General features: G+C 38.6%; 1 protein-coding gene across 4 annotated transcripts in view; it reads left to right on the top strand.

Moving 5' to 3' along the window:
* Nucleotides 1-27,668, top strand: part of itsn1 (intersectin 1 (SH3 domain protein)) — a 53,521-nt gene that overhangs the window by 13,720 nt on the left and 12,133 nt on the right. For 3 of the 4 annotated variants that reach the window (XM_067403942.1, XM_067403943.1, XM_067403941.1), the window contains 26 exons: nt 2,563-2,626; nt 4,123-4,283; nt 6,006-6,194; nt 6,289-6,367; nt 6,442-6,551; nt 7,468-7,531; nt 7,822-7,959; nt 8,188-8,297; nt 9,192-9,454; nt 9,532-9,681; nt 9,845-9,985; nt 10,300-10,387; nt 11,925-12,064; nt 14,345-14,428; nt 16,665-16,774; nt 16,866-17,077; nt 17,206-17,327; nt 18,676-18,995; nt 19,122-19,293; nt 20,326-20,531; nt 20,983-21,065; nt 21,161-21,327; nt 21,497-21,542; nt 21,772-21,893; nt 23,124-23,247; nt 26,131-26,322. In XM_067403942.1, the coding sequence (XP_067260043.1) occupies nt 2,563-2,626; nt 4,123-4,283; nt 6,006-6,194; nt 6,289-6,367; nt 6,442-6,551; nt 7,468-7,531; nt 7,822-7,959; nt 8,188-8,297; nt 9,192-9,454; nt 9,532-9,681; nt 9,845-9,985; nt 10,300-10,387; nt 11,925-12,064; nt 14,345-14,428; nt 16,665-16,774; nt 16,866-17,077; nt 17,206-17,327; nt 18,676-18,995; nt 19,122-19,293; nt 20,326-20,531; nt 20,983-21,065; nt 21,161-21,327; nt 21,497-21,542; nt 21,772-21,893; nt 23,124-23,247; nt 26,131-26,322 (3,657 nt within the window). The remainder of the gene's footprint in view (nt 1-2,562; nt 2,627-4,122; nt 4,284-6,005; nt 6,195-6,288; nt 6,368-6,441; nt 6,552-7,467; nt 7,532-7,821; nt 7,960-8,187; nt 8,298-9,191; nt 9,455-9,531; nt 9,682-9,844; nt 9,986-10,299; nt 10,388-11,924; nt 12,065-14,344; nt 14,429-16,664; nt 16,775-16,865; nt 17,078-17,205; nt 17,328-18,675; nt 18,996-19,121; nt 19,294-20,325; nt 20,532-20,982; nt 21,066-21,160; nt 21,328-21,496; nt 21,543-21,771; nt 21,894-23,123; nt 23,248-26,130; nt 26,323-27,668) is intronic. The other variant, XM_067403944.1, reaches the window with a different exon arrangement.

The raw sequence follows: 27,668 nt of genomic DNA, 5'->3' as shown, positions 1-27,668 counted from the left end.
GGGCAACCTGGTGAGACACAGGGCAACTAATTGGGGCAAAGGACAGTTGGCAGCAACTAATCATAGAGGAGCAAATCTATTGCCAACCCAATAAATACTTTATTATAAACACTTGTTAGGCACTTTATTTCAACTTTTCAAATATTTTCTTAGTTTTTATTAAATATAAATGCCTTTCCAATTTGATTTGTGATAGGAAAAGGGAGAAGAGCGAGTTTCTCAAAAGGCAGATTCGAACCTGTGTCTATCGCATCAAAAGATACTTTCATGTGTTATACGCCCTACAGCCTACGCCACTACAGATGTTAAACTGACCAAGTCTTTTTAGTATTTAACTGAAAACATTCGATGGCGTACGTACATTAAATTAGACACCTGTTGGTTCCCTGTTTTGGGTTGACACTTGACAACTTTCCAGCATAAAAAGATGTAAGTTCACACTCCTTTTCTTTGCTCCACTGCCGCTGAGAGCCCGCTATCTTGTTTTAATTTTTTCGGAAATCTCCAAGCCGGTCACATGATCAGCTGCTAGCATTTTGATTGGAGGTTTTAAAAAAATTGCCCATGACCGATCTAAAGTATCCAGATAGAGATTTGCTGCTCATTCTCAATGGGAAAGTGCCCAAGCAACGTTGCTCTGCAACATTGCTCAAAAATTTGCCCTGTGTATCATCACCTTAAGAGACATCTTTCGACAACAGCAGATGGTAGTAGTCTGTTGTTCAAAAAAGAGAATGTGAACTAGGAATGAGAATATACAAACCCTAAACAAAGCAGCGCTCACTTACCATTTTGAATATAAATCATGCTGATTAGTTTGTCTTCACTTATAGTAATTAGGCTACATATACGGCAGTGTCGTTCTGAAAATATTTGCATATTGGAGTGCTCCAAAAAAGATGAAGGTAAATTTATAAGCACCTTCTTCATGTGCCTTCTTGTCTTCGTCGTTTGGTTGCTTTGTCGCTTTCGTTTTTATTCTTGTCCGCTGGTATACAAAGCTGAACTGCCAATCAGATTGATCTCTTTTCCTGACGACCCAACACCAATTCAACATGCTCACTGAGGTTCGAACACAACTCCAAAACTAGCCCAACCGACGCTCGCCAATTGCCCAACTTTGGTCGACGGACAACCGTTGGCTTGGTGTGTCCCGCCCCTTAAAGTACAGTCTGAGAACTGTTAATGTCAGTCTCAGTACCTCCTCAGGCGAAACACGCAAACTCTGGCTTTGCTGCTGAACCTACAGTAAAACCTCCCTATGTTTACATTAGTCAGAAGAGCAAACATCTAATGCTTGTGTAAACGTTTGCACAATGCAAGTGTGTTAGAGTTCAAATTTTTATTCCTCAAACATGTAGTGAAAGTTTCAGTTGTGAATTGACAGTGTGTAATGTTAACAGAATCAATGAGATAATAAAATGCAAAGAAGGAAACCTTTCAGGGTGTGACGTTGCAGAAATGGTCATTGCTCTGTCATCTTTGCTGAGGCCATTTGTTTTTGGAGTCTCTAGATGACGCTTTGACATGTTTGTTCCTGTTATAGAAAGCTGTCTTTCTCACTGGACTCTCATTTTGCCAGTCTGAAGAAAGTTAGCCAAACTGTTCATACATTGCTTTGAAAGAAATGTTCATGGTACACAAAACACAGTTTGTGATCTTTTTAAACAATGTAGACCGATGTCAAATTAACCTCCAAAGGGCCAATCAAAATCACAAGACTCGAACAGTAAAACCAGCTTGTCCCAGCTGGACTTTGGATGTCTACTGAAGAGATGGTACTTGTGAGTTTCCTGTTGACCAGTGGATCTCAAAGAGCCTCTTTGTGCTGACTGAAGGACTGCTGAAATAGTGAGTGGCCCACAAGCAGACAGGCACGGAGATAGTCTGTTTTTGGCTCTGAGAGTATAAAGGCGTTCTGTGTGTGTGCGCGCAGAGGAAGACACCTGTTTTCAAGAGGAAAAGTGTTTAGATGAAGGTGATAAAGTCATCAAAGCTGCTGCTATATTTTGCTTTTAACACAGCAGATTCACAAACTCTCACACTTACACCTCCCATTGCTTCGTGTATTGGTTGGTAGGTTGTAAAATGGAAGATATAGGTTTTCTGGGCTGCTGTGGCATTATTAGTTGTCACTTGTTAAAGGTTGTGGTGTAATCTTTCAATTTAATCTGTGATTTTTTTTTGTGTGTGTGTGTTCATCAGTATAGGCTGTCATGAGAGCAGGAAGTCAGCTTGATAGGTTAGATAACATATGAGAACACTGACTCGGCTTTCTTTTCTTACTCAAGCTGTAGCTGGCAGATCACTCATCCCCGAGGGCAATGCCACTCAAGTGCGGTCAATAAACCCTGAGCATGTTTGTTGACAAGATGGTTTAAATGGGCTTACGCAACTCTTAATTATGTTATCAGTGTTTTACTAGAATAATAAAATTAACTTAGAATAATTAAAATTGACACAAAGTGTTCCATTGTGTTCAATGATATACAATACACTTTATTTATACATTTAAGCATAGTAATTTCATTATTTTCCCCTCCTTTTTCTCTTTCTCTGTAGGTGACCAGGCAAGGAATTTCTTTCTGCAGTCAGGTTTACCTGCCCCCATCCTGGCCCAGATATGGTACAATCCCTATATAATACATTAATTTATAATCCAGAGCACTACTTTCACAATTCACTTCTTGCTACTGTTCAATAATTTGCATACACTGTAAAGAATATCCTATTAAATTTACATAAAAAATGGCATCTTTTGATGCCAGAAATTCACTATAAAATTACTATGACTATGCTTCGATATTTGACAGCTTATAACCAAATATGTCATTAAGTAGTATAAGTCTAAATCTTTTTTACCTTGTAAAACGTACTGATAACCACCATAATAATACAGGTGGTACAGTAGAAAACCACAGTTTTAATCATACAATAAGTGGCCTGTCCATAAAGCATGGCCAATGCACATATATAGGGTTGTCGCAATACCAAAATTCCAGTAATTGGTATCAATACCAGGAAAATTCTACGGTTCTCGGTACCAATTTTGGTAGCGTAGTTGGAACTATTTTACCAATTTATTTAGCTATTTGAAATTAAAAAATAAATTAAAGTAAATGAGTTTATTATTTATGATGATAAATATTCTAAGTAAATAATACATTAAAACTTCCTTCAAATGTTTATAAATAAACATTATTTATAAAAAGATAAAGTGAAAAATTTGTAATAAAATGGACAAAGAAACACATTACAAGGAACAAGTGGCAGGTCTATTAGTTTGCATTTACACTCTATTTTGACATACAGTATCAGATTGTTTGTTGCTATGGTCATATCACTGTCAATCATTGTGGTTTTGGATACAGTCACGCATTTAAATACAGTTGTAAATGCAGAACTTTTGCTGTGTACTGAGCAGCATGAAAAATAAAACTTTTATTGAAATTGTCTATGGGTTATAAACAGAAAGCGAGCAAAGTGCGCTACTTTTATAATCACTGAAGCTGTCAATCATTTAGGCTACATTCAGCGCCTGCTCACTGAGATCCTGCGAAAACTCCTACTATAATCAAAAAAGCTGTCTACACTGCATAATTAATCTCTTATTTACATTGTGTTTCGAATTGTTGGTAATAATCAAAGGATTTGTGTGCGTGTAGAACTCTAAAGAGTGCGATGAATGAAAGCTCAGGTGTTTTGAGAGGTGTTGAGCAGATTCTGACTAACTAAACACCTCTGATTGGCCATTGCGTTCACATGCTCCACAGATGTGTATGTGATTGGCTACAATGATCAATGCTTCAAAAACATGTTGTAAAAAGAAACCTTTGGTGCTCTTCACAGAGCGCTTACACAGGTGGTTTGAAAAGCCACCTATAAGCAGGTCCCGAATATACCCAGTACTCCAGAAATGCTGGTATCATAAAGATTTCAGTACCGATTTGGTACCAAAGTACCGGTACTTTTGTCAAAGCTACTCGTCTATAGATGGTGCACAGGGTCATACACACAAAAACAAAACACCAGAGTAATACACATGACACTATTGCAAAATAATGCAATAAACATTTGTTAAATAGCATAAAATGTAACACAAAACACCCTAATGTTTTGCAGGGCTCTGGCCGACATGAACAACGATGGGAAGATGGACATGCTTGAATTTTCCATTGCAATGAAGCTGATTAAATTGAAGCTGCAGGGTCACCCCCTCCCTCCTTCATTGCCCCCCTCCATGAAGCAGCAGCCCCTCTCCATACCACCGCAGCCTCCATTTGGTAAAAACACTCTCATTCTTATGGCTTAAAAACATATTGAGACAAATCAAATCTTAGTTCAAGACCTTTTAGACAAGCGGCTCTCAACCTTTTTGACTCGAAAGCCCACCCCATTGTCCAACACAATTATTCAAAGGCCCTCTATATTTCGTAAGATATTTCCTCTAATATTTTTTTGCTGTAATTTTGAAAACGCTGCTTTTTTCACACTTTTTTATTAGCAGAAAATGTAAGTGTTTATATATTACATTTACATATATATTACATTTAATTTAATTAATTCTCAATCTGTATGTTCTTAGTTTATGAGAGGGGAAAAAAAGATGATATTTATTTATATATAAATTAATTTTGTGGCCCCCTTTTTGCAAATTACTAATTTAGACTAGAAGTTATTGTGTAGACCAGGACTATATTAGAAAAGACTCTATGCTAAATGCAAACCCTTAGGGCCTTTTTACACCAGGTCATTTCATGCATTTTTACTGAGCTGATAGCAATCTGATTTGTTAAAACTGATTAATTTACACTTGGCCACATATGTGTCTCCACAAAACGGATTCAAATCCAATCTTCAATTCCCAAACTATATGCAAATAGTTCACGTCAACGAAAGCAACCTGCATTTTATTTATCATCAGCTAATTTCAAGATCAAAGACCGCAATAGGAGAAAGAGCGGCATCAGCACTGGTAAGATCATTTAGTCGTCTCACTACTTGAAGGTGATTGTGTGTTGAGCATCTGCAACTTACTTTCAGTTTTATTTTGCGTTAGTTTGCACGTTGGCTTGACAAAGAGATACTCAGCTACTCATCTGTGCTGATGCGTGCTGCAGTAGCGCTGTCATATCTCTCACACATTTATTTTTTTAACATTTGGAAGGAGTAAAATTTACATATGTGGTTTCAACAATCAGATGCATTTACACTTGTCCAGTTTTGTCTGGAATGCGTCCCAGGCCACCTCCTGAAGTGGTTTGAGCGATTGGATGTAAATTCATCTCGAATGCGTTTCAGAGGGTATTTACACCTGGTCTTTTCACGATCTGACAGTTCTCCGATCAGAGAAAAATGCATGAAGTGACCGGGTGTCAATCGACGTCCACTTTCCCACAGAGTTTAGATTCAATCCTAATCAAACACACCTGAACAAGCTAATCACGGTCTCCAGGGTTACTGGAAAGCTAAAGACAGGTGAGTTTGATCAGGGTCGGCTAAACTGAGCTAAACAGTGTCAGGAAAGTGGATCTCGAGGGTCAGAGTTGCCCAGCCCTGCGGCCAGTTGCATAAAATGTACACATATGTTAAGACTGTGTCTTAAGAACTAGTTTGACCAACTAGCAGTTAACCAAGGGGTAATCATTCTTACTTTTCCAATTCAAATTCTCAAAGATCTCCCTTTTGATGTAATTGACTTAAAAAATTTAGGACCAGTCATGAAGGAAAAATTTAGATGACTAACTTTTAAGGCTATTCTAAGCAGTTTATGCAACTGGTCTATGTCTACATTAGACAAGACCTCTCTGCTAACAGCAGACCCCTTATTCAGGACCATGTCTTGGATCCTGGTTTAATCACTCAAAGAATTGGAGTCGCTTATTAAATTTTAGAAGTAAATTAAATTAGCAGTACATCAACATTATTGACATACGTCATTTGTCCCACTATTTAATTTTCTAAAAAATGTCATAAATTATTATTAAGTCATTATGTCTTTGCAGGGATGCCAAGTATGGGTGCGATCCCAGGCCTGCCAGCAGTGCCGCCCATGCCCCTGCCCCCTCTGCCTCCAGGAGTGCCTGGTGTAGGCGTGTCTCCTCCACTGGTAGCATCGGTGACGCCACCCGTTCCATCCCTTGCCAACGGAGCACCCGCTATGATACAACCCATTAGTGGATTCTCGCATCCAGGTAATGTAAACGCACACTCACACTACCCTGACCAGCTCATGCAGTTTATTTACTTTGGCAGGATAATTTATGGGTGTTTGTCTCTGTCTCTCAGCTGCTGCACTCAACAAAACCGCTTCGTTCAATCGTTCCAGTATCAAGCTACAGAAGGGCCAGTCTGTAGAGGCACCCAGGTACACACTCACACATACATGCATACTGTATTCACAGACATTTCATAATGTTAACACATGCATTGTCTCACTAGTGCTCCAGCAGCTCCTCCGCCCACTGACTGGGCCGTGCCTCAGTCCTCTCGGCTCAAGTACCGCCAACTCTTCAACAGCCATGACAAAATGATGAGTGGCTATCTCACAGGTAAGCTCACACAAAGAAAGACACATGACAAGCATCAGGCAATGAAACACTTTAGTTGTTTGGTTCTGGGTAGTCACACATAGCCAGACCTTCAGATTGATAGCAGACTGACCATGGCCATCTGACTGACATGTAAAGCAACCAATCGCAGTTAATTTTGTGCAGAGTAATGTTTAGGGGTGTAAAAATGTAATGTTGATGTCCCTACAATAACAGATTAGCGTGTAAAACTCTTTTAAAGAGTCTATGCTGTGAACTACACATTCTAAACATACTTTTGAAAATCCAGCATTTAGTTGTCACGTTTGTAAACATGATGGCTTTCTTCTTCCATGAGAGGCAGCTTTGCTTGACAGCTTTGTTTTCAGGTCGAAGGTTAAAGAAAGTGACACACACATCTCCTAGAAATCCTGTAGAATTGAAACCACCAGATGACTACTTCGAAACTCCTGAAGGGTTTCCGATTTTGTGTTCCATATGCATCAAACGTTCAGCCAACGGTCCATGGGCGTGACCTCTGTGGCTGATACTAGGCGCTGGGTGGCCACATCTTATTTAAATGTCTAATTTATACACTACATAGCTATGTTATTATAGTTTTGATTTTTTGAATTAGCTCTTATTTGAATTTTATTTTCAAATTGTCCTCTGTTTTGTCACATCTGTATTTTCTTTAGAATATATAATAATCTAGTTTTTAATTCAGTGTATTGTAGAGCTCAAAGCTATGGTGATGAGCGACAGTGATTACTTAGTACAGCCTAGAGGAAACCGAGGCTGCTGACTCAACATAACCAACTCTCTCTTTCACTTCTGTTTCCTCTCTCTTTCTCTCTCTCTCTCTCTCTCTCTCTCTCTCTCTCTCTCTCTCTCTCTCTCTCTCTCTCTCTCTCTCTCTCTTTCTTTTCTGCCTTAGGTCCACAAGCCAGAACTATTCTAATGCAGTCCAGTCTACCACAGGCTCAGCTGGCCACCATCTGGTGCGGATTCAACACATTTTTCTTATTGTGTCTCCGTTTCGCATTTAAAACTCAAACAAAGCTCCAAGTTCTGAGATATGGATCATTGTAAACATAAGGATTGGTGTCTGGTTATTGTTATGAATACATCCTATTTCTTTTAACATGCTGTTCTTGGGATCTTTATTTCACCTAGGGCCTTGTTTACACTTGATGTTAACATCCTTCTCGGGTGATCTGGTCACATGTGGACAGGAAAGATAAGTTTCTGTTTTGACTCCTTGTAACATCTGCTTGTTTCTTTTTTATAGGAATCTGTCAGATATAGATCAGGATGGGAAGTTGACTGCAGAAGAGTTTATTCTGGCCATGCACTTGATTGATATGGCCATGTCTGGTCTGCCCCTTCCCCCTTTACTGCCCCCTGACCTCATACCTCCGACATTCAGGTAAGAGACTCAACTGACTGCATAAACTACACCTTCACATCTTCTTTTTCAAAGGTTTAGTAGTGCAGTTATCAGCTTAAAATTTAGTTGAAAATTAGCTGCTAATTTAATTGAAAGTTAATAGTTTAGAAGTTTTATCATACCAATGTAAGTTGTTACATTTAAAGATCAGGTTGCACAAGAAGGTTCTACATGTACATGCACTAGATTTCTTTCCTGTTTGTGTAGGAGAATGCGTTCTGGAAGTGGTGTGTCTGTGACCAGTATACACTCGACAGACCCACGGGTCCAGGATGAGCCCGAGGAGGAGGAGAAAGAGACAGAGAAAAAACTTCCAGGTCAGGGGACAAGAGTAAATACTTACCAGTTTCCAAAAGAAAACTCATCTTGCTCATTGATAAACTATTTGTGGTCTCAGATGACAGGCATAGACAAGATAAAGCCCCTTGCAGCTTGTATTGATGCATTTTTTTATCTGGATAGTCTCTAACTGGATTTAGCTCTTTAAAGTGCATTTGCACCTTTCAATGCAATGTGTACTGTTCTGAGATCTGATACCACTTACTCAGACAAAAAGGAAAACGCCACAGAGGTTGCGTTAATTGTAAATGTTCCACCATTTAAAGACTTAAAAATGTTGACTGATAATTCAGAGTGCTTTCCCTCATTTTGGCTGATTAAAATATCAGGTTTCTGGTTTGCTTTTACCTACTTTACAAACATTACCACTGTAAGTGATTCTAATAGGCAATAAAAGTGAAGAAAGAAGTTTTAAAGCTACTCTCTCAAAACAAAGGCACCCGGAGAGAGATATGATTGAGGGTCTAGGGAGAAAAAAATGAGAAATTCCAAGTATAGTCCAGTGGAATAATTCATGAGATATTGTTCTTTTATTTGACCAGATCAGAAGACATACTAAAAGTAGAGCATGATGGAAAATTTACAACCCAACCTGTCAAAGTGAGAGTTAATCTTTTATGTGTAGTGCAACCTTTTACATATTACTTGTTTATGGTTAACAGAAACTGAATTGGCATGTATTCATTTTCAGTGAATGTGGTCAGAACCTATCACGACCACCTCTGAAATTGGTTTCCGTGATCCCAGTCCTAACACTATTCACATATGTTAACACTAGGAGTAAAATGGGGGTCAAAGATTGCTACACGACTTTTGAAACATTTATATGTTTTATGTAAAGGGCTTAAAGTCATTTCCATTCCTCCCCTCAGTCACATTCGAGGATAAGAAACGAGAGAACTTTGAGCGTGGGAACCTGGAGCTGGAGAAACGTCGGCAGGCATTGCTGGACCTGCAGAGAAAAGAGCAGGAGCGACTGGCAGCGTTGGAGAAAGAGGAGCAAGAAAGGAAGGAAAGAGAACGACTGGAGCAGGAGAGACGCAGACAGCAGGAGCTGGACAAACAACTGGAGAGACAGAGAGAGCTGGAGCGACAGAGGGAGGAGGAGAGACGCAAGGAGATTGAGAGAAGAGAGGTGAGTTCAGTAATTTTGTGCATGTTATGCACTATCGACAGCATCTGTAACCGTTTGAGTTTGTTTTGTGTGCGAAGGCTGCTAAGCGGGAGCTGGAGCGTCAGCGACAGTTAGAGTGGGAGAGAACGCGCAGACAGGAGCTGCTCACCCAGAGAAACCGAGAACAGGAGAACATCGTCCTGCTCAAAGCACGCAAGAAAACACTTGAGTTTGAACTGGAGGCTCTGGTACATACATTTCACTTAATGTTTGAACAGATTTTAATATACAAGCTAATTTTAAAGCTGCCATTTGTGATTGCTGCACCATTAGCAGAATTGTTATCTATTTGAGCGGCCCCTTGTGAGTTTAATAGATTGACTTCTGTTGTTCTTTTTGGATCTTATCTAGAATGATAAGAAGTCTCAGTTGGATGGTAAACTGCAGGACATTCGTTTCCGTCTCTCGGCTCAGAGGCACGAGATCGAGAGCACCAATAAGACTCGAGAGCTCCGCATTGCAGAGATCACCAGCCTGCAACAGCAGCTGCAGGTGTGCACTTCTTCCCTTTTCTTTTTCCTCATCTCTCTCTTTTTTGGCTTCATACAAAAGCATCATCAGCATCCTTTCAGCATTCACACTGTTTGAAAAAGTCTCTCGTCTACAGTTTGGGTGAGTGTGTGGAAGAGAAGAGGGAATTTAAACCCCTAAGTAGACAAGTGTTTTAGACTATAGATAACCTTTTTTAAAAATGTTTTTATCTATACACGTACACAGTAAGATATCAGTTTTAAGTTGCACTGTACATAAGTGTTTCAAACTAATCGAGAATATTTTGTGATTTTTCTCTCTCTTGTATCCAACAGGAGTCTCAGCAGTGGTTGAGTCGGTTGATTCCTGATAAACAGTGTCTGAATGACCAGCTGAAGCAGGTTCAGCAGAACAGTCTGCACAGTAAGAACACTTTCCTCAACACTGCTTTAAAGATCCTGAACTTTAGACTAGACTTTTTGGTGCAATCCTTAAAGGGTTAGTTCACCCAAAAATGAAAATTCTGTCATTTATTACTTACCCTCATGCCTTTCCACACCTGTAAAACCTTCGTTAATCTTCGGAACACAAATGCTCCGATGCTTCCTGAAGTAGTGTTTTGAAATCGGCCGTCACTAAATAAGTTGTTATTTTGTTTTTTTTGGCGCTCCAAAAATATTCTCGTCACTTTATAATATTAATATTGAACCACTGTACTCACACGAACCGATTTAAATATGTTTTTATTACCTTTATGGATCTTGAGAGAGGAAGTGTCATTGCTCCCTATGGAGGCCTCTCTGAGCCATCGAATTTCAACTAAAATATCTTAATTTGTGTTCCGAAGATTAATGAAGGTCTTATGGTTGTGGAACAGCATGAGGGTGAGTAATTAATGACAGAATTTTCATTTTTGGGTGAACTAACCCTTTAATCCGCTTGATGCCTAAATTTTGGTTGGAACTAAAGTGTATTCCAGACTATGGACTTGCGCACCAATCAATTTAGCCTAATTTACACATACTTTGCATCTTTTCTGCCTCTGTCACACTTGTCTTTCTCAGAGTAAAGTGTTTTATATTTGCATATCTTCTAAACACATCCACAGCAGACCAATGCTAGTGTCGTTGTGTGCTTGTAAAGTATACATGGTCCAAAGTGACAAACACATGATGAATTAAACCGTTAAGCTGTTACCTTGTTAAAATTGGTAAACAGCTGCCAATACTACTTGGTGTGGTTTTTGTGCTGATGGCACAGATGTACTGTTTGTACCCAAACATGTGACCTTATGTTTCTTTGGGCACTGTAAACACTTATATTGTTTGAGTTCAGTGAAAGTCCATGTTTGAAGATTCAGTGAAAATTAAACTTTAGTGGTGGCAACTTGGGTTCTCTCTTCTGCCATTATTATTTCAAAGTTTGTCAAAGTCTCTGTAAAATTGCTGAGATTAACATTGATGATCAGCCCAACATTTGTTTTGCAAACTGCTTGAAATTCAGGACACTCAAATCAAGGTGTGTTCAAAGTCCTCGCCCTCAGCGCACCCATATAAAGCTTTTGCAACATTTGAAGAAACAATGAACTATAATCACTGTCATCTGTTAAAGGAGTTGCTGACTGGGAACAAGTTTACAAACTACAGTTGAGCTTATTAAACACAAAAACAGCATTTTAAGTCACATAGGCATGAAAACAGTCAATAACTACATAATTATATATTATAGTATCTAATTAGGCATTATAATTAGGCATTATTTGAACAGTATTACTATATATTTTAGCATATTGAACTTTTTTTGGCGATTGTATAGATGGTTAAAGCGTCCTTTCATTTACATCGCTGTAAAAGAGTGAAGAATAGAGCTTTTTTTTTTTTTTTTTTTCAGAATGATTCATGAGGATGTTAATATCTCAGAAATGCTCTTTAATAGTTGTCTGATTATTTCTGCTTTGTAGGAGACTCTCTGTCCAGTCTTCAGAGGGCCATTGAAATGAAGGAATCCACCAAACAGCAGCTGAGAGAACAGCTGGACGCTGTGGAGAAGGAGACACGTTCCAAACTATTGGAGATAGATGCCTTCAACACACAGCTGAAGGTACTGAAGCTCTAAAATACCTAAACACACACACATACACAGACAGTCCTTAAACTTCAAGTACTTTTATGTTTTGTGTGTGTGCAGGGTGCAAAATTAACATTTGTGCAAAATTGTCTTTGGCAAATGAATAAAATTGAGAAACTCACCAGTTTATTAGAGCTGCAACATAATAATAGTATTTAATAGTGTTTATATATATATAAACACACCCACACATATAAGATATAAGATATTACTGTCACTTTTGATCAATTTAATGATATTAATTTCTTAAATAATAAAAAAAACTTACTGATCCCACACTTTTTAAGAGTTGTGTATATATATTTAATAAAAATGCAAACCGCCGTTTCATGCCCAGTAAGAATTTTTTTTTTAAAGGCAGAAGGCAAAATGTTACGTTTGGACCTTGTGTGTGTCTATGCGAATGAAAGAGGAAGTAAGAGAGAGTGTATTATTATTGACCTTCCACCCAAACATACATACATACAATGTATATGATAAATCCAACAGAACACTCTTAATTCTGGCTTAATGTGACTTCATTCAGAATGAGCGAGTGTGAGAGAGGATGTAGAAGCATTTTCACAGCATCACACAATCTCTTGTTCCTCTTGTTCCTCACTGTATCTGCCTGCTGCTCACTGTCACCTCGTCCCTCGTCTTCCCCATCCTTCGTTCATCCTGGTCAACTCCCCCCCCCTCCACCATGTTTATACGGCTTGACTGGCCCTCTTTGTTCTGGCTTGACCGTGCTTCACCCCGCTTTATCCTTCGTGGTGGTACAGTCCTTGGGGCTGTTCTATCAGACCCATGCTGCCAGGATGGAGAACCTGCAGTCGGAGCTCCTAATTGAAGAGCAGAGGGGGCGACAGGTAGACAACCTGAAAATGCTGTTAACCCCCCAGAAAACTACCACCACCAAACTATTACCCTCTACTCACAGCACTGTGCTCTCTTTTGCCCTTTATGAAGGGGAGTTAGAGTAGCACACTTCCAGTTGTGTCTTGTCTTGACTACTTCCCTATACTAAGACATCAACAGGGCTCAACTATAAGGATATTTTATCTGCTCAGATTTTTATTACGGATGACTAAAATACTAAAAATAATACAAAACACCTAATAATAATGTAATAATAATTAGTATTTAACAATTAATAAATAAAATAATCAGAAAATACAATTTATTTAGAAAATATTTAAAAAATACAACTGTCGCAACAAACAATATATTATGGTCTGAAATGTTTATTGTAGTCCGGAGTCTTATAACAAACTATTTCATTGAACCACCTTCTCGCAATTTTAAACAGAAATTCTCTTATATCAAAATCCTCCAACATTTCTCTTTAAAAATTCTTATTTTAGACTTCTAATTTGTGACCGGTGTTTTGTTTTGCTCTATCCTCTGCGCTTCCGTGTTCGTCATTACGTCATGCGTCGTGTCAGAGGTCACTCTTCCGCCACAAATCAATGTGCACGGGTGTCTTCCGGAAGTTAGTTATTATAGTTAATGTTTTAAATATGGATATTTTTATTACAAAAACCCATCGTTTCGCTTCAGAAGGCTTCTTTATTAACCCCCCCGGATCCGTGTGGATTACTTTTATTATGGAGCACTTTTTTTTTTGCTTCAAAATCTGGCCCCCCATTCACTGCCATTATAAAGCTTGGAAGAGCCAGGATATTTTTAAATATATCTCCGATTGTGTTCGAATGTATGAAAGAGGATAGTCATATACACCTAGGATGGGCTTGAGGGTGAGTAAATCATGGGATAATTTTCATTTTTGGGTGAACTAACCCTTTAAGGGTGGATATATGTAGGATACGCTCTTGTTTTTTAATTGTTTGGTCATGCACCAGAAGAACTCTTTGGTCGTTGTATCGCATCTCGCTTTTTTTTTGTGCATCTTCCACCTGAGCATACTCAAGTCTTTCGTACTGACCCTGTGACATGGGTCCATCTTTATTGTCGAGCCCTGATCAATAATATTCCTGAAATAATCATTTTGGAGAGTTTTATTTCCAAGCTTGTTGCTCGCACTAATTAACAGAGCAACGGCTTCGCTGCTCTGCTTTGGTTCAGATGTTTTGTCTAGTCTGTTTGTTTCCCGTTCTATACTTAAAAATGATTAACTTTAAGAGGTTCTGCATTGGGTAGAGTGGAGTACACATCAGTACATAGTGCAAACAATGATGATGATGATAACAATGATGATGGTGGTATGACCTTTGACCTGTCACTGTATGGGTGGCTCTGTGTCTCTTGCAGTCAGGGAGCTCTGTGGACGAGGTGCTGTTGGACTGTCTCGCAGCACTGCTGGCCTGTTTGAAGCATATACACTTCTACTTTCAGGTCATTCCTTCCCTCTCCCCCCTGACCTTTGATTTCACCCTAAACCGCGTCCTCTGCTCGTGTGTCTCACTGCACCTCCTCCAGCTCCCTTTGAGAAGCCCATCAAAGGCAGCGTGGTAGTTATTCTAAACCTTCACGTATCGATAAAAAGCCATTCCTTTTGCACACTGATCTGAGGCTGGTCTTAGATCAGCATAATTAACACCTAAGGTTGATCGTGCTGCTTTTTTTTCCAAGCCATGTGCGTCAGTTAATTCCAAAAGCAATCTTATGCATGAACCTGGACTTCAACATTTGGGGGATACATTCTTCTCTTTAAAAGCTTAGCAGCTGTTTTTCTGCAGGTATTTTACTGTCATTTTACATTAAAGCCCAAAGAATACTTCCTTTTTTTATGTGTACACGAGCGTATGTGCACAGTCGAATGCACAGCCTTGCAAAGTATACTTAATTTGACACGTGTGTGAACACAGGAATTCAACGCATGCACGGTTTTGAGCAATCTCTCTCCAAGAGTTACAATCCATGTAAACATCTTTGTTTTCTTTCATGCTAGAGTTGTACAAATGAGGGTACTTTCTAACTTGACACAATCTTGCGTCTATGTAGGCCTCCATCGTCGCTATAGCTTGCTTGCATTCCGGTCTGTTCCGTTTATCCAGTTTTTCTTCAACTACCTTGTGAATCGACGCCCCCAGGGCACTGTTGCCAGCTAGTGGATAAACGAATTACTCCAAAGAAATTAAATACGCATAATATGTGACCTCGCGTACTTTTCTGATGACAAAATTCGCGCCACACGCACTGTACGCTGACCCTCTCATACACGTAAAAAGTGAAGTATACTTTGGGCTTTACATTCTAGTCATTTTAGGAGAACATAATTTTGAAGTATCCAGAATTGTGCTCAAAACATTTTCAAAATAGAGTAACTACATGTAAAGCAAAACTCATTTGCACCTAATTTGAGACATGTTGTTTTGCAGTGTTCTGTTTTTTCCCCCACTGGCTATGGTTCTAGCATTTATTTATTTAGTTGGATGCTGAAAAATTCATTCTTCAGAAATTGACAGAAATGTAGCATTAGACATAATATAAATAGTTTTTAGTGCAAATTTTTTTAAACATTTTTACGTAATTTTATAGTTTCATGTCATTTAGTTACTTTGGTCTTGGTGTGATCAAAAATATACTATATAGTACAGAGTGTAGGTGGTATTAAAAACTGTGTCAGTGAACTTGTTTGCAGAAGCAGACCTCAAAAGCAGACCTTCAGTGTGTGAATTTACAAATACATTAGAGATTGCACGTCTGGTTCATGAAATCTAAACACTCACATCCTTTGACACTGCTTTGGTGTGTAAATGTGTGTTTTACACTTGAATGGCTAACTCTCTCTGTCTTTTTAGAGTCTGTCTATTACCAAACCGCTTGCAGTGATCTGTCCATGATTGCTCTAATTTATGTAAACTGTGCTTATGTAACATTAAAACTTGAACAGAAATGGAGCTTCTATAAGAGATCCCAGAACATAGAAATAAGAATATACACTCAAAAATAAGTATGCTATCAACAGATCTGTCATTTTAATCTTTTTTTTTTTTTTAAATAACATCTGACTCCTCTACCGTATCCTGATGGTGTTTCCCAAAGAGCTTGCTTATTGTTGAAATGGTATGGCATTACATAAGCAACAGTGTTTCCATTGGTCTGCTGAAACACAGTCCGCTTTTCTTGAGATTTCCATTTTTCCTCTTTTGTGACCTTAGTGGTTCATGTGAAGTTATCAAGCAGGCATTGCAGCCTGCCATCATGAACACAGTCGCTATGCAGTTTGCACCATGTACCATGCAAGTGTACGATTTATGCATACTACATTAGTGGGTTATTTGCCATTTATGAACATTGTAAACATTTACATAAATCATACAGTCAAGCACACAAAGTGTATATGCATTTTTTTTTACATTTTCTTTTTTAAATATTTAAAAAGTTTAGAGATAGCAGAGAGTATCAAATAGTTTGGGATAGTCCGTAGAAACTTTTGACATCTTCTATGCTTTAGTAAGATGGAGAAATATGATTCCGGTGACTGAGACAGATTGTCCAGACAGCACTTGCAGGGAGCAGCTGTGAACATGTCGAGTGTGTCTAAATGTGAGAGAGTGCAAACAGAGCCCCGTTGCCCCCTATATTCCCCCTTACCTGTCCTCCAATATCCCATCATGCATTGCAGGAGCTGAGAGAAATCCACAACAAGCAACAGAGGCAGAAACAAAAGGAGCTGGAGGCTGACATCACCCAGCCGTCACATGACAGGAAGTCCACAGAATTACCAGAGTCTAGGTATTTTATGTTCTTCTATGGCTATCATTTGCGGGAAAAAATCACTTTAACTTTTTAACAGGCATTCATTTTGTTGCTTACTTTCCTCCAGGTTGTCAGGGGCAGATGAGGGTGTTTCTCCAGCATGGAGAGACGACGGGCTGGGCAAAGCTCCCACTCCTCCTGTGCCTCAGGCCTGGATGAGCCGAGTGAGTGAAGAGGAGAACCACAGCAGAGCCGAAATACAAGATAACCTCTCCAAACTCTTCACGCAGCATCCCCAACCGGGAAAACTACAGGCTCAGACCCCCTGGTCTATGGCAGGTGAGAGAAAAGAAGATTGTAGAACCAGACATGAATTGAATTGCTTTTGCAGCTGATTTTTGTTTATTTATCGATATTGATATGGCATAAATCAACTTAACTTTGACTTATATGTTTTTGTGTTACAGATAAGATCCCAGTGTCTGGTTTTAATCAGGAGAAGGTAAAGGTGGTCTACTATAGAGCACTGTATCCCTTTGAAGCCCGCAGCCACGATGAGATCACCATCCATCCTGGAGACATAGTGATGGTAAGCCAACTGTTAGGAAGTGTATTCACACTTTTGTAATACCAAAATGTGTATAAGGGTTTCAACTAATTATTATTATTTTATTATTTTGCTTTTAATTATTCTGAAACACTACTGTTCAGTTTTGTTGGGGTCAGTAAGACTTATTTTTTTGAGAAATGAATACTTATCAGCAAGGAGCCATTAAATTGATTGAAAGTGACTGTAAAGACATACGTTTATGAAAGATTTCTATTTCAAATAAATGCTGTTTTTTTTATCAAAGAATCTTGGAAAAAATTATCAAAAATAGCATAATAGCATTATTTCAACATTGATAATAGTATGAAATGTTTCTTGAGCAGCAAATTATCATATCAGAATGATTTCTGAAGGATCATGTGACACTGAAGACTGGAGTAATGATGCTGAAAAGATTTACCATCACTGGAATAAGTTACATTTTAAAATGTATTCTAATAGAAAACCTTTATTTTAAATTGTAATAATATTTCACAATATTACTGTTTTTACTATATTTTGATTACATAAATGCAGTCTTGGTGAGCATAAGAGGCTTATTTCTAAAACATTAAAAAGCTTGCCAACCCTAAACTTTTGAATGGTAATGTATATATAGATGATTTAAAGCAATAGTTAATATTTTATTTTATTTTATTTATTTTAGTCTGTTATTTTACAGTAATTAATAATAAAAAAATCTAGTTATTTGGGAAATTTGAGGATTAGTTTTAGTCCAAGAGTGTGTCCGTTTATGCTCTGAATGATGTGTTCTGGCCAGAGAGTGTGCGATTTGTTTCTGCTTCATGTGTGAGAGAGAATGCATGTGTGTAGTTAGTCTGCACATTTACTGACCTCTGACCCTGCCTCTGTCCTCCCTTTGCTCACTCTGCCTGAAGGTGAAGGGAGAGTGGGTAAGTTAGGTTTTCTGCTCCTCATGCACTTTTATTTGTTTCTAGTTTGTCTTTGTCCTTGATGATTTTCTGAATTGTTCATCTGTCACTGGGCTAAAACACACCCTGTACAGAGATCATAATATGTGGCTACTGTGTGTCTGTTGTTGAGTCTTTTGCAAGGTTTCAGAGGCTTTGCTATGTTTGGCATTAGCTGACTCAGAGAGGCCATTCCATTTCCTGAATTCGATCAATATGAGTCATTTATTTTATTACATACAGTCGCTGTGCACTGTGTATTCTGATTCTTGTGTTTGTATTCAGATCTCTGATGCATATCACAATGAAGATGCTGTGGTTCCCTGTGATTCTTCATCACTCAGTTATTTTAGATTATTGTTTTGTGTCCTTTCACATCCTTGATTCTCTGTCTTTCATTTGCTTTATCTTGTCAGGTGGATGAGTCTCAGACAGGTGAACCTGGATGGTTAGGAGGAGAGATTAAAGGGAAGACCGGCTGGTTTCCTGCCAATTATGCAGAGAAGATTCCAGAATCTGAAGTTCCTCTTAGTTTGAGGGCTAGCGCTTCTTCTAGTTCCACCCCTAAATTGGGTTCCCATATGTCATCCGCTTCTTCATCGACCACAGCCACACCCATACAGCCAGTCTCCACAGAGCCTGCATCGATAGCCCCGCCCACTTCAGCCCCTGCCCCTCCATGCCCCACTACCTCCTCTTCCTCAACTTCCAGTAACTGGGCAGATTTCAGCACTACGTAAGTAGTTTGTCCATGAAAAGACATTTACAGATATTTTTTCTCAGTTCAGTCAGAATATTGTCTCTTAAATATGCCTGAGGTTTATCTGCATCCATTTTTATTCTGTGCTCATGTGAATTTTAGATGGCCATCTAATTCTACAGTGGAGAAGCAGGACAGCGATGGTTGGGATGCATGGCCAACACAGCCCACTCAGCCGTCCCTGTCAGTGCCCAGTGGGGGGCAGATCAGACAGCGTTCTGCTTTCACCCCTGCCACGCTGTCCGGTTCCTCACCCTCACCTGTGCTCGGCCAGGTACGCATATGAGATTCCCTCTCAAATACTGCTCTTCTCCATGAATGGGAAATGTACATTAAATGTATTTAAATTTTAAAACGTAATTTATCAGCTTGTAAGGAGTAAATATGTATATAGATGCTGTATTGTTGCTGCATATGAAAAGAATCATATAATTCGTCTTTTGTTAAAGTGCCCCTATTATGCTATATTAAACATTTCTAATTTTGTTTAGAAGGTCTCCTACAATAGGTTTACATGCATCCAAGGTCAAAACACCTTTCCTCATAATATACATAATATACATTCTACAGGTCTTTTCTCATAGTGTCTGAAATCAAGGATTCGGTCTCTCTAAACCCCTCCTTTCAAAGCGAGCCTACTCTGGTCTGATTGGTCAGATGGTCCAGTCTGTTGTGATTGGTCTACCGCTTACATTGCATGTCAGAAACAAAACCCCCAATACCATATCTGAGTTTCAGCTCTGGATCTTCCTCAGCGCTTGCGTACACATTGATACGAAGAGTAACAATGACACCTGTACTGTATTAATTCGAGCCTGAGACCTCATCCTTTGGAAGTGCAAGTGGATTTGCCTTCGCAGCACAGAAAACAGTGTCTTCTCTACATGTTGACAACATGAACCAAACTCTTCCAGGCCTCAGCTACAACTATAGTGTTTGAGGGTCAAAGTAGACGTTTACAGGCAGCCAATGAAGACCATAGGCTGGCATCATGCGAATTTGTTACAAGCCTACGTAGGATCTTGCTGGATTTACTGACTACTCGTTTCAGGCAGTTCAGAATCGTTTATTTTTCTTTTGGTAGAGAATAACTCCATTTATCATGGACTTTAATCTTTGAAAGTTTTTAGACCTTTTACATTCACAAACGGCTATTTCACTTGACATGAGGGTAATATCCGAAAAAGCATAATAAGGGCACTTTAAGATGGTAGTTACGGTTAGGTACTGGGATATAATTGCATTACTGTTGATCTTTTTATATTGATTTAATTTTGAAAACTCTCGCTCTCATTCTTATTTTTAGGGTGAGAAGGTGGAGGGTCTGCAGGCACAGGCTTTGTACCCATGGAGAGCCAAGAAAGACAATCACCTAAACTTTAACAAAAATGACGTGATCACCGTACTGGAGCAGCAGGATATGTGGTGGTTTGGAGAGGTGCAAGGGCAGAGAGGATGGTTCCCAAAATCTTACGTCAAACTAATCTCTGGGCCTGTCCGGAAATCTATGAGGTGTGTATCTGTGCAATTATATCATTACCTTATTGTTTTTTCTTCGGGGGATAGTTCATCAGCCAATATTGATGCATAAATTCAATAAATTAGCCTATTGACATGTTTATTTCAGTTTTCAGTTCATGTGCAAAATAGCATAGATTTTTAATAATATTATATTTGTAATATACATAATTTATCACTTTTCGAGCATAACATAATAAACACAACAATTAAAAAGTAATGTTTTTTAATAAACATAAAGCTTTGGAAAGTTTTTATGTAATTAATAGTCATGGTGTTTCATTGAAAGGGAAGTTCACTCTTGATAATTATATTGACTTTAATCCAGACTCCGTCGTGAAGTACCTGTTTGCTTTTAATCCAAAGAGTGTGATGTTGAAAGCGTGGTTGGTGGTATCATCTGGACTGTAATGTTGAGTTTATGAATGCTGTTGTTCTGTTTCAGTATTGAGTCTGGCTCTTCAGACAGCCCTCCCAGTGTTAAGAGACCCAGTCCCTCTCCAAACAAACCCACGGATCTTGGAGAAGGTCAGAATATCCAACTTGATGGATCATCTGTTTCTTACTCTCTCTTCTTCATCATTTTGTATCTGAACGTCTTTGTGTTATTTTGTCTATCACAGAGTATGTGGCCATGTATACATATGAAAGCAGTGAGCAGGGTGACTTGACCTTCCAGCAAGGTGATGTCATCACGGTCACAAAGAAAGAAGGAGATTGGTGGACTGGCACTGTGGGCGGAAAGACCGGGGTCTTCCCATCAAATTATGTCAAACCTAAAGAATCAGAGGTAGAATATTCAACAGAACTGGAATTGTTTGAACTTGAAGTGTTTCTTAAGCAGTACTTTGTATATATACAGTTGCATGCAAAAAAGTGATTGTAGTCAAGTGATTGTAAAGGAAGATTTTAAACCAATAGACCAGTATAACCATAGCATTCTTTCCACTATTTTCTAGGGATTGGGATCTGCTGGGAAAGCAGGAAGTTTAGGGAAGAAACCAGGTGGGTACTGGTGCTCACATGCTATAACTCTCTCATTAAACTTCTACTGTATGATTAGAATTTTTGCTTAGTTGTTGTGGTCTGAGAGAGAGAGAGAGGGAGAGAGAGAACATTTTTTCAGTTTTGTGGCCTTCATAACGGAACTCAGAGACCAAAATTAGACCATAACAGAATTTTATTAGAGATCGGTCCTCTTCTCTCCTTTTACCTGTTTTTCTTCTGCGTTCAGAGATTGCCCAGGTGATCGCCCCTTACACAGCCACCGGGGCGGAGCAGCTCACCCTAGCACCAGGCCAGCTCATTCTCATTCGCAAGAAAAACCCAGGAGGATGGTGGGAAGGAGAACTTCAGGTCTGAAAAACACACAGACGTGCTGTTAAATGCACCCACGCTTTAACACAAACCTTTTACTTCACTAATAAAACATTTAAAGGGGTGGTTCAGTGTTTTTTTTTTTTCTAGGCTTGATTGTGTTTTTGGGGCACAGTTTAACATGTCTTAATGCTTCGTTTTTTTGTTTTTTTAAACGCTGTATTTTTCATATATTTTATGTTTATTCTACACCTCTGTTTCCACTGTCATATGAACGGCTCATTTGACTTCCTGCTTCTATGAAGCTACTCCCTCCGAAATACGCAATGTGCTCAGATTGGTCAGCTGGCCCAGTGTATCCAGAGCCATCGTGATTCACTGAAGCGTCCGGAACGCCACGCCCCTTACCATTTGTTACCGGTTACGTGGGCTTTGGTTATATTGTATGCTCAATTTGATTATATTGCTGTATCAAATTGAGCCCGAATCCGAGCCAGATGAACAGCAATCGCGGCTTTTAAAGGACGTTTATGAATGGTATTTCATTTAGTATTTGTGTCAAAGTGTTTAGATATGCTGTCACTGCTGTTTGTTAGCTTTCAATATACAGTTTTATCCTGATTAAAGCTTTACTGTAGCCGAATACATGACTGAGTAGTCGCATTTTTGTAAAAGCAGTGTACAAAATATCACAGATAATAATGGGTTCTATTATCTTTTGACGCGCCGCGCCGCTCGCGTTCGGTGTACACAACTCTTCCGCTTTCATTATGCTGCATGACATGGCCTCACCCACTTTGTTGCGTGTTTCTGGGGGCGTGTTTTGCAGGCTTTATGATGTCACCAACCCGGGAAGAAGCACGTTGGTAGTCCAAACCGGTCGTTTTTGTAGGCAATAAACTGCCATAACTTTAATAGACAATATCTCCGTTTGCATTGAACTTTCAGCGCTGTAACTTTGCAGATACTGTTTATGCTCAAGCAGCAACATTACACACTAACTAAAGTTAAAAAAGTGAAATCGCATTTAACCACCCCTTTAATCTAATCTGTAGTTCTAGAAGTGACACATATTTGGTTCTCTGTAATGTTACATTTACTTATTCGTACTCAGATTTACTGAGTTTTATTTTTTTGTTTGTACATGTGGAGTGATATGATGATACCAGTGAGATATCAGTGTTCCTCATAAATCATTTTTATTCAGTTTGTATGTTAAATTTTTACTTCAAATTCATGTTAATGGCCCACTGCTATTGCTCTCTGCAGGCGAGAGGAAAGAAGCGTCAGATTGGCTGGTTTCCAGCTAATTATGTAAAATTATTGAGCCCCAGCACCAGTAAGACCACACCCACAGAGCCCAACCCACCCAAGCTACCAACACCCAATGCAGGTACAGAACTTATTGTACAATAAAGAAAGTGTTTCTCTTGTACTTGCTCTTCTCATAATTAAAAGGTTTGAGGCAATATGTCGAGTTTGAGCATGTTGTTTAGTAGGGGTGTAACGGTACACAAACATGACGGTTCGGTATGTACCTCGGTATTGAAGTCACAGTTCAGTACGGGTGCAGCAGGGGGGGAACTAAACATAAAATCGCTTCTTTTTTCTTCTGTTTTGTTAAACAGTGCTTTATTGAACAAATTGTCTCTTTAAATTAATTCAACTATAATTAACATTTTCTTAAGGATAAAAAAAATCTCAGCTAATGCTGTAAACTACATACGGAGAGCCCTTTACTAACATGCTGTGGACACTAAATTACTTGCTTGAGGTAAATATAATGCTATGTGAGATATTATTCTCAAGCTGTTTTTCTGTGGTTGAAACACTGGTTGAGAGATTTCACAAACATATCTATGCACAGATCATCGGTTCTTCGTCTTCTGTGCTTTTTCATGTTGTGGCGGTTAGCAAACAGGGTTGTATTACTGCACGTACCCCCTTCTGGATTGCAGTGTAGATGGCCTGTGACGGACTGCATTCATTGTCGGACTGCATGAACCGAACCGTGATGTACATGTACCATTATGTCCTATTGTCTACTGTTTAGTAACCTACACACCATTATCAAGTTTGTTTTCATATTATTTACATGTTGTCATGGTTGATAAATAAAGGTAATCTACCAACTACTCTTAACAATCAGGAATAAATATTTAATTAGATTACATTATTTAAGGATAAATGTAGAAATAGAGTTTCAAAAATCCAATTGAAAAATGTGTAAAAATATGGAAAAAGCATTTCTGTATATTTAAATATTGAAAATATTTTTTTGCTTATTTTTTTTGTTGAAATCATCTTTATCTACTTGTATTAATGTCAGTCAAAGTGTGTGTGTGTGCGTGTGTGTGTGTGTAACCGATTAAACCATCAAAATATGAGGAAAATATTTTATATTTTTTAAATGGTTCAAATATGAGGGAAGAACAAAACACTGAACTTGGTTAAGGTATTTATATGACAGAATTATTTGGGGGAGAAAAGGCAAACAACATCTACAGGTTTTATTTTACTCTGCAAAATAAAACTACAACATAATCAGTTATTAATATTTCATTGGTTCTCTTTTGTTTTTTGCATGTGTTCATAATTACTCTTATGTTTCATTGCGTTAACTTACATAATTACTCTTATGTTTCATCACATTAACTTATGTTTCATTGCATTATCACAAATAAAATAATTGACTCCCAGCACAACTATGCAATATGTTTACAAAATCTTTAACAAATTTTTAATAATATTTAAATAAAGTGTGAAGATGTCAATTTTCCTAGACCGGACATAATTTTTGGCCATTACTCTGTTTGTGTGTGTGTGTACAGGTGCTGGTCATATATTTAGAAAATCATCAAAAAGTTGATTTATTTCACTAATTCCATTCAAAAAGTGAAACTTGTATATTTCAAATATTTCAAATGTTTATTTCTTTTAATTTTGATGATTATAACTGACAACTAAGGAAAATCCCAAATTCAGTATATCAGAAAATTAGAATATTGTGAAAAGGTTCAATATTGAAGACACCTGGAGCCACAGCTAATTAACGCAAAACACCTGCAAAGGCCTTTAAATGGTCTCTCAGTCTAGTTCTGTAGGCTACACAATCATGGGGAAGACTGCTGACTTGACAGTTGTCCAAAAGACAACCACTGACACCTTGCACAAGGAGGGCAAGACACAAAAGGTCATTGCAAAAGAGGCTGGCTGTTCACAGAGCTCTGTGTCCAAGCACATAAATAGAAAGGCGAAGGGAAGGAAAAGATGTGGTAGAAAAAAGTGTACAAGCAATAGGGATAACCGCACCCTGGAGAGGATTGTGAAACAAAACCCATTCAAAAATGTTGGGGAGATTCACAAAGAGTGGACTGCAGCTGGAGTCAGTGCTTCAAGAACCACTACGCACAGACGTATGCAAGACATGCATACACTGTGTTTTCTGAGGTCCAAGGTCAACGCAGCCATATACCAGGAAGTTTTAGAGCACTTCATGCTTCCTGCTGCTGACCAACTTTATGGAGATGCAGATTTAATTTTCCAACAGGACTTTGCACCTGCACACAGTGCCAAAGCTACCAGTACCTGGTTTAAGGACCATGGTATCCCTGTTCTTAATTAGCCAGCAAACTCGCCTGACCTTAACCCCATAGAAAATCTATGGGGTATTGTGAAGAGGAAGATGCGATATGCCAGACCCAACAATGCAGAAGAGCTGAAGGCCACTATCAGAGCAACCTGGGCTCTCATAACACCTGAGCAGTGCCACAGACTGATCGACTCCATGCCACGCCGCATTGCTGCAGTAATTCAAGCAAAAGGAGCCTCAACTAAGTATTAAGTGCTGAACATGCTCATACTTTTCATGTTCATAGTTTTCAGTTGGCCAAGATTTCTAAAAATCCTTTCTTTGTATTGGACTTAAGTAATATTCTAATTTTCTGGGATACTGAATTTGGGATTTTCCTTAGTTGTCAGTTATAATCATCAAAATTAAAAGAAATAAACATTTGAAATATATCAGTCTGTGCGTAATGAATGAATATAATATACAAGTTTCACTTTTTGAATGCAATTAGTGAAATAAATCAACTTTTTGATGATATTCTAATTATATGACCAGCACCTGTGTGTGTGTGTGTGTGTGTGTATGTATATATATATATATATATATATATATATATATATATATATATATATATATATATATATATATATATATATATATATATACATACATTATACTTGTGCATTTTATGTTTCCCATCCATAGTGTGCCAAGTGATTGGCATGTATGACTACATAGCTCAGAACGATGACGAGCTGCCTTTCGGGAAGGGCCAGATCATCAATGTTTTGAGCAGAGAGGATCCTGATTGGTGGAAAGGAGAGCTGAATGGTTCTGTTGGCCTTTTCCCTTCAAACTACGTCAAGCTGACCACTGACACAGACCCCAGCCAACAATGTGAGTCCAGAATGTTCTTCTGTATCTTATACACACGCTCACACTGAACTTCTCTCTATCCTGCTCAAACAAAAAAATACAGATAAAACGATTCTGAAAATTCATGTCCTTATGAGAAACGAATTGGCTTTAAAGCGTCACCAATAACATCAGTGCCAGTGTGGTCTAATATACTTTCATAACAATCATTTCTTTCACATCTTTGAGGACCTTCTCAAAATTAGTTTTAGTTATGTCCTCACGGTGTGGTGACTTATAGAGAGTCCAATGTCCAGTCCTTATCCTCTGCCACACTGAAGCCCCTCCTCTTCCTGTTTCCAAGCAACCTCTCACCTCATGTTGTAGAGCATTAAGTAGAATCTCATCTCTTTCTCTCTATGCCTGCATGCTCGTGTCCTTGTCATTGTGGCGTCTTGTGAAGAGTGTCTTGCAGAGTTCATTTAGTTCTCCTAGCTCGTAAAGATTTTTGCACATTGTGGTTTTTCTTTTCTTTCCTTTTTTTAGATTTTTTTTTTCCTTTTTTTGGGCTTATGTGCTGTGTTTTCCTCTTTCTAGGACTCTTATGTTGCCCATATCCCACTCAGCCTTGAAAGTCCTCAAAGCGACCCACTATCCCTTAAACTGTGCCCAGCGGGATGATGGGAGATGGAACATTGATCATGTGACTGCCCCCCCCAGCTGGCTTTGTGGCCAGAAGAGACGAATACTACAGAGAGCAGTCATTAACCTCAATTTTCAGAACCGTAAACGCTCGCCAAAGCATCCTCCGCATTAAAGCAATTAAATAAACAAGAATGCCTAATATTTTAAAGGATCTCTTTCCTTTTTTTCTTTTACAAATTCATGAAATTAATCATTCACACTGAATTTGTACAATGAATTGAAACACTAATCAAATGAAAGTGCTGGATAGTGGGTCCTTTTGTGGCTTTCTATGATCTCACCCCAAAGCCCGTAGGTAAAAAAAAAAAAGCTGTTTTAAAGCAACCAATCAAAATGGTTTCATTCAGTGTTAAGTTCCACCGCTTCATCCGACTAATGCACGCTTTCCGCTCCACCAAGCCCCGCCCCCATGGTTTCTCATTAGACCATAGCACCACAGAATGACCCACTATTCATGAGTCATGACGTAACGGGGTGCAGTATCATAACTTGACGTGCTTATTAGTGTCATTGCAACTCATCAAAGCTCAAATATGTGGAATTGAGACATAGCGATGTGTACAGCATATCCAACCAATTGAAATATCAAGATGTCATACTTTTTGGTTGCCAAAATGTATCTTAAAAAAACAAGTCTTTATATAGTGAAAACAAGTATATACCATGTCAGATGTCCCCAAATG

The sequence above is a fragment of the Chanodichthys erythropterus genome, chromosome 12, assembly GCF_024489055.1.
Source record: "Chanodichthys erythropterus isolate Z2021 chromosome 12, ASM2448905v1, whole genome shotgun sequence".
NCBI lineage: Eukaryota > Metazoa > Chordata > Actinopteri > Cypriniformes > Xenocyprididae > Chanodichthys > Chanodichthys erythropterus.
This window is presented reverse-complemented; position numbering and strand designations above follow the sequence as displayed.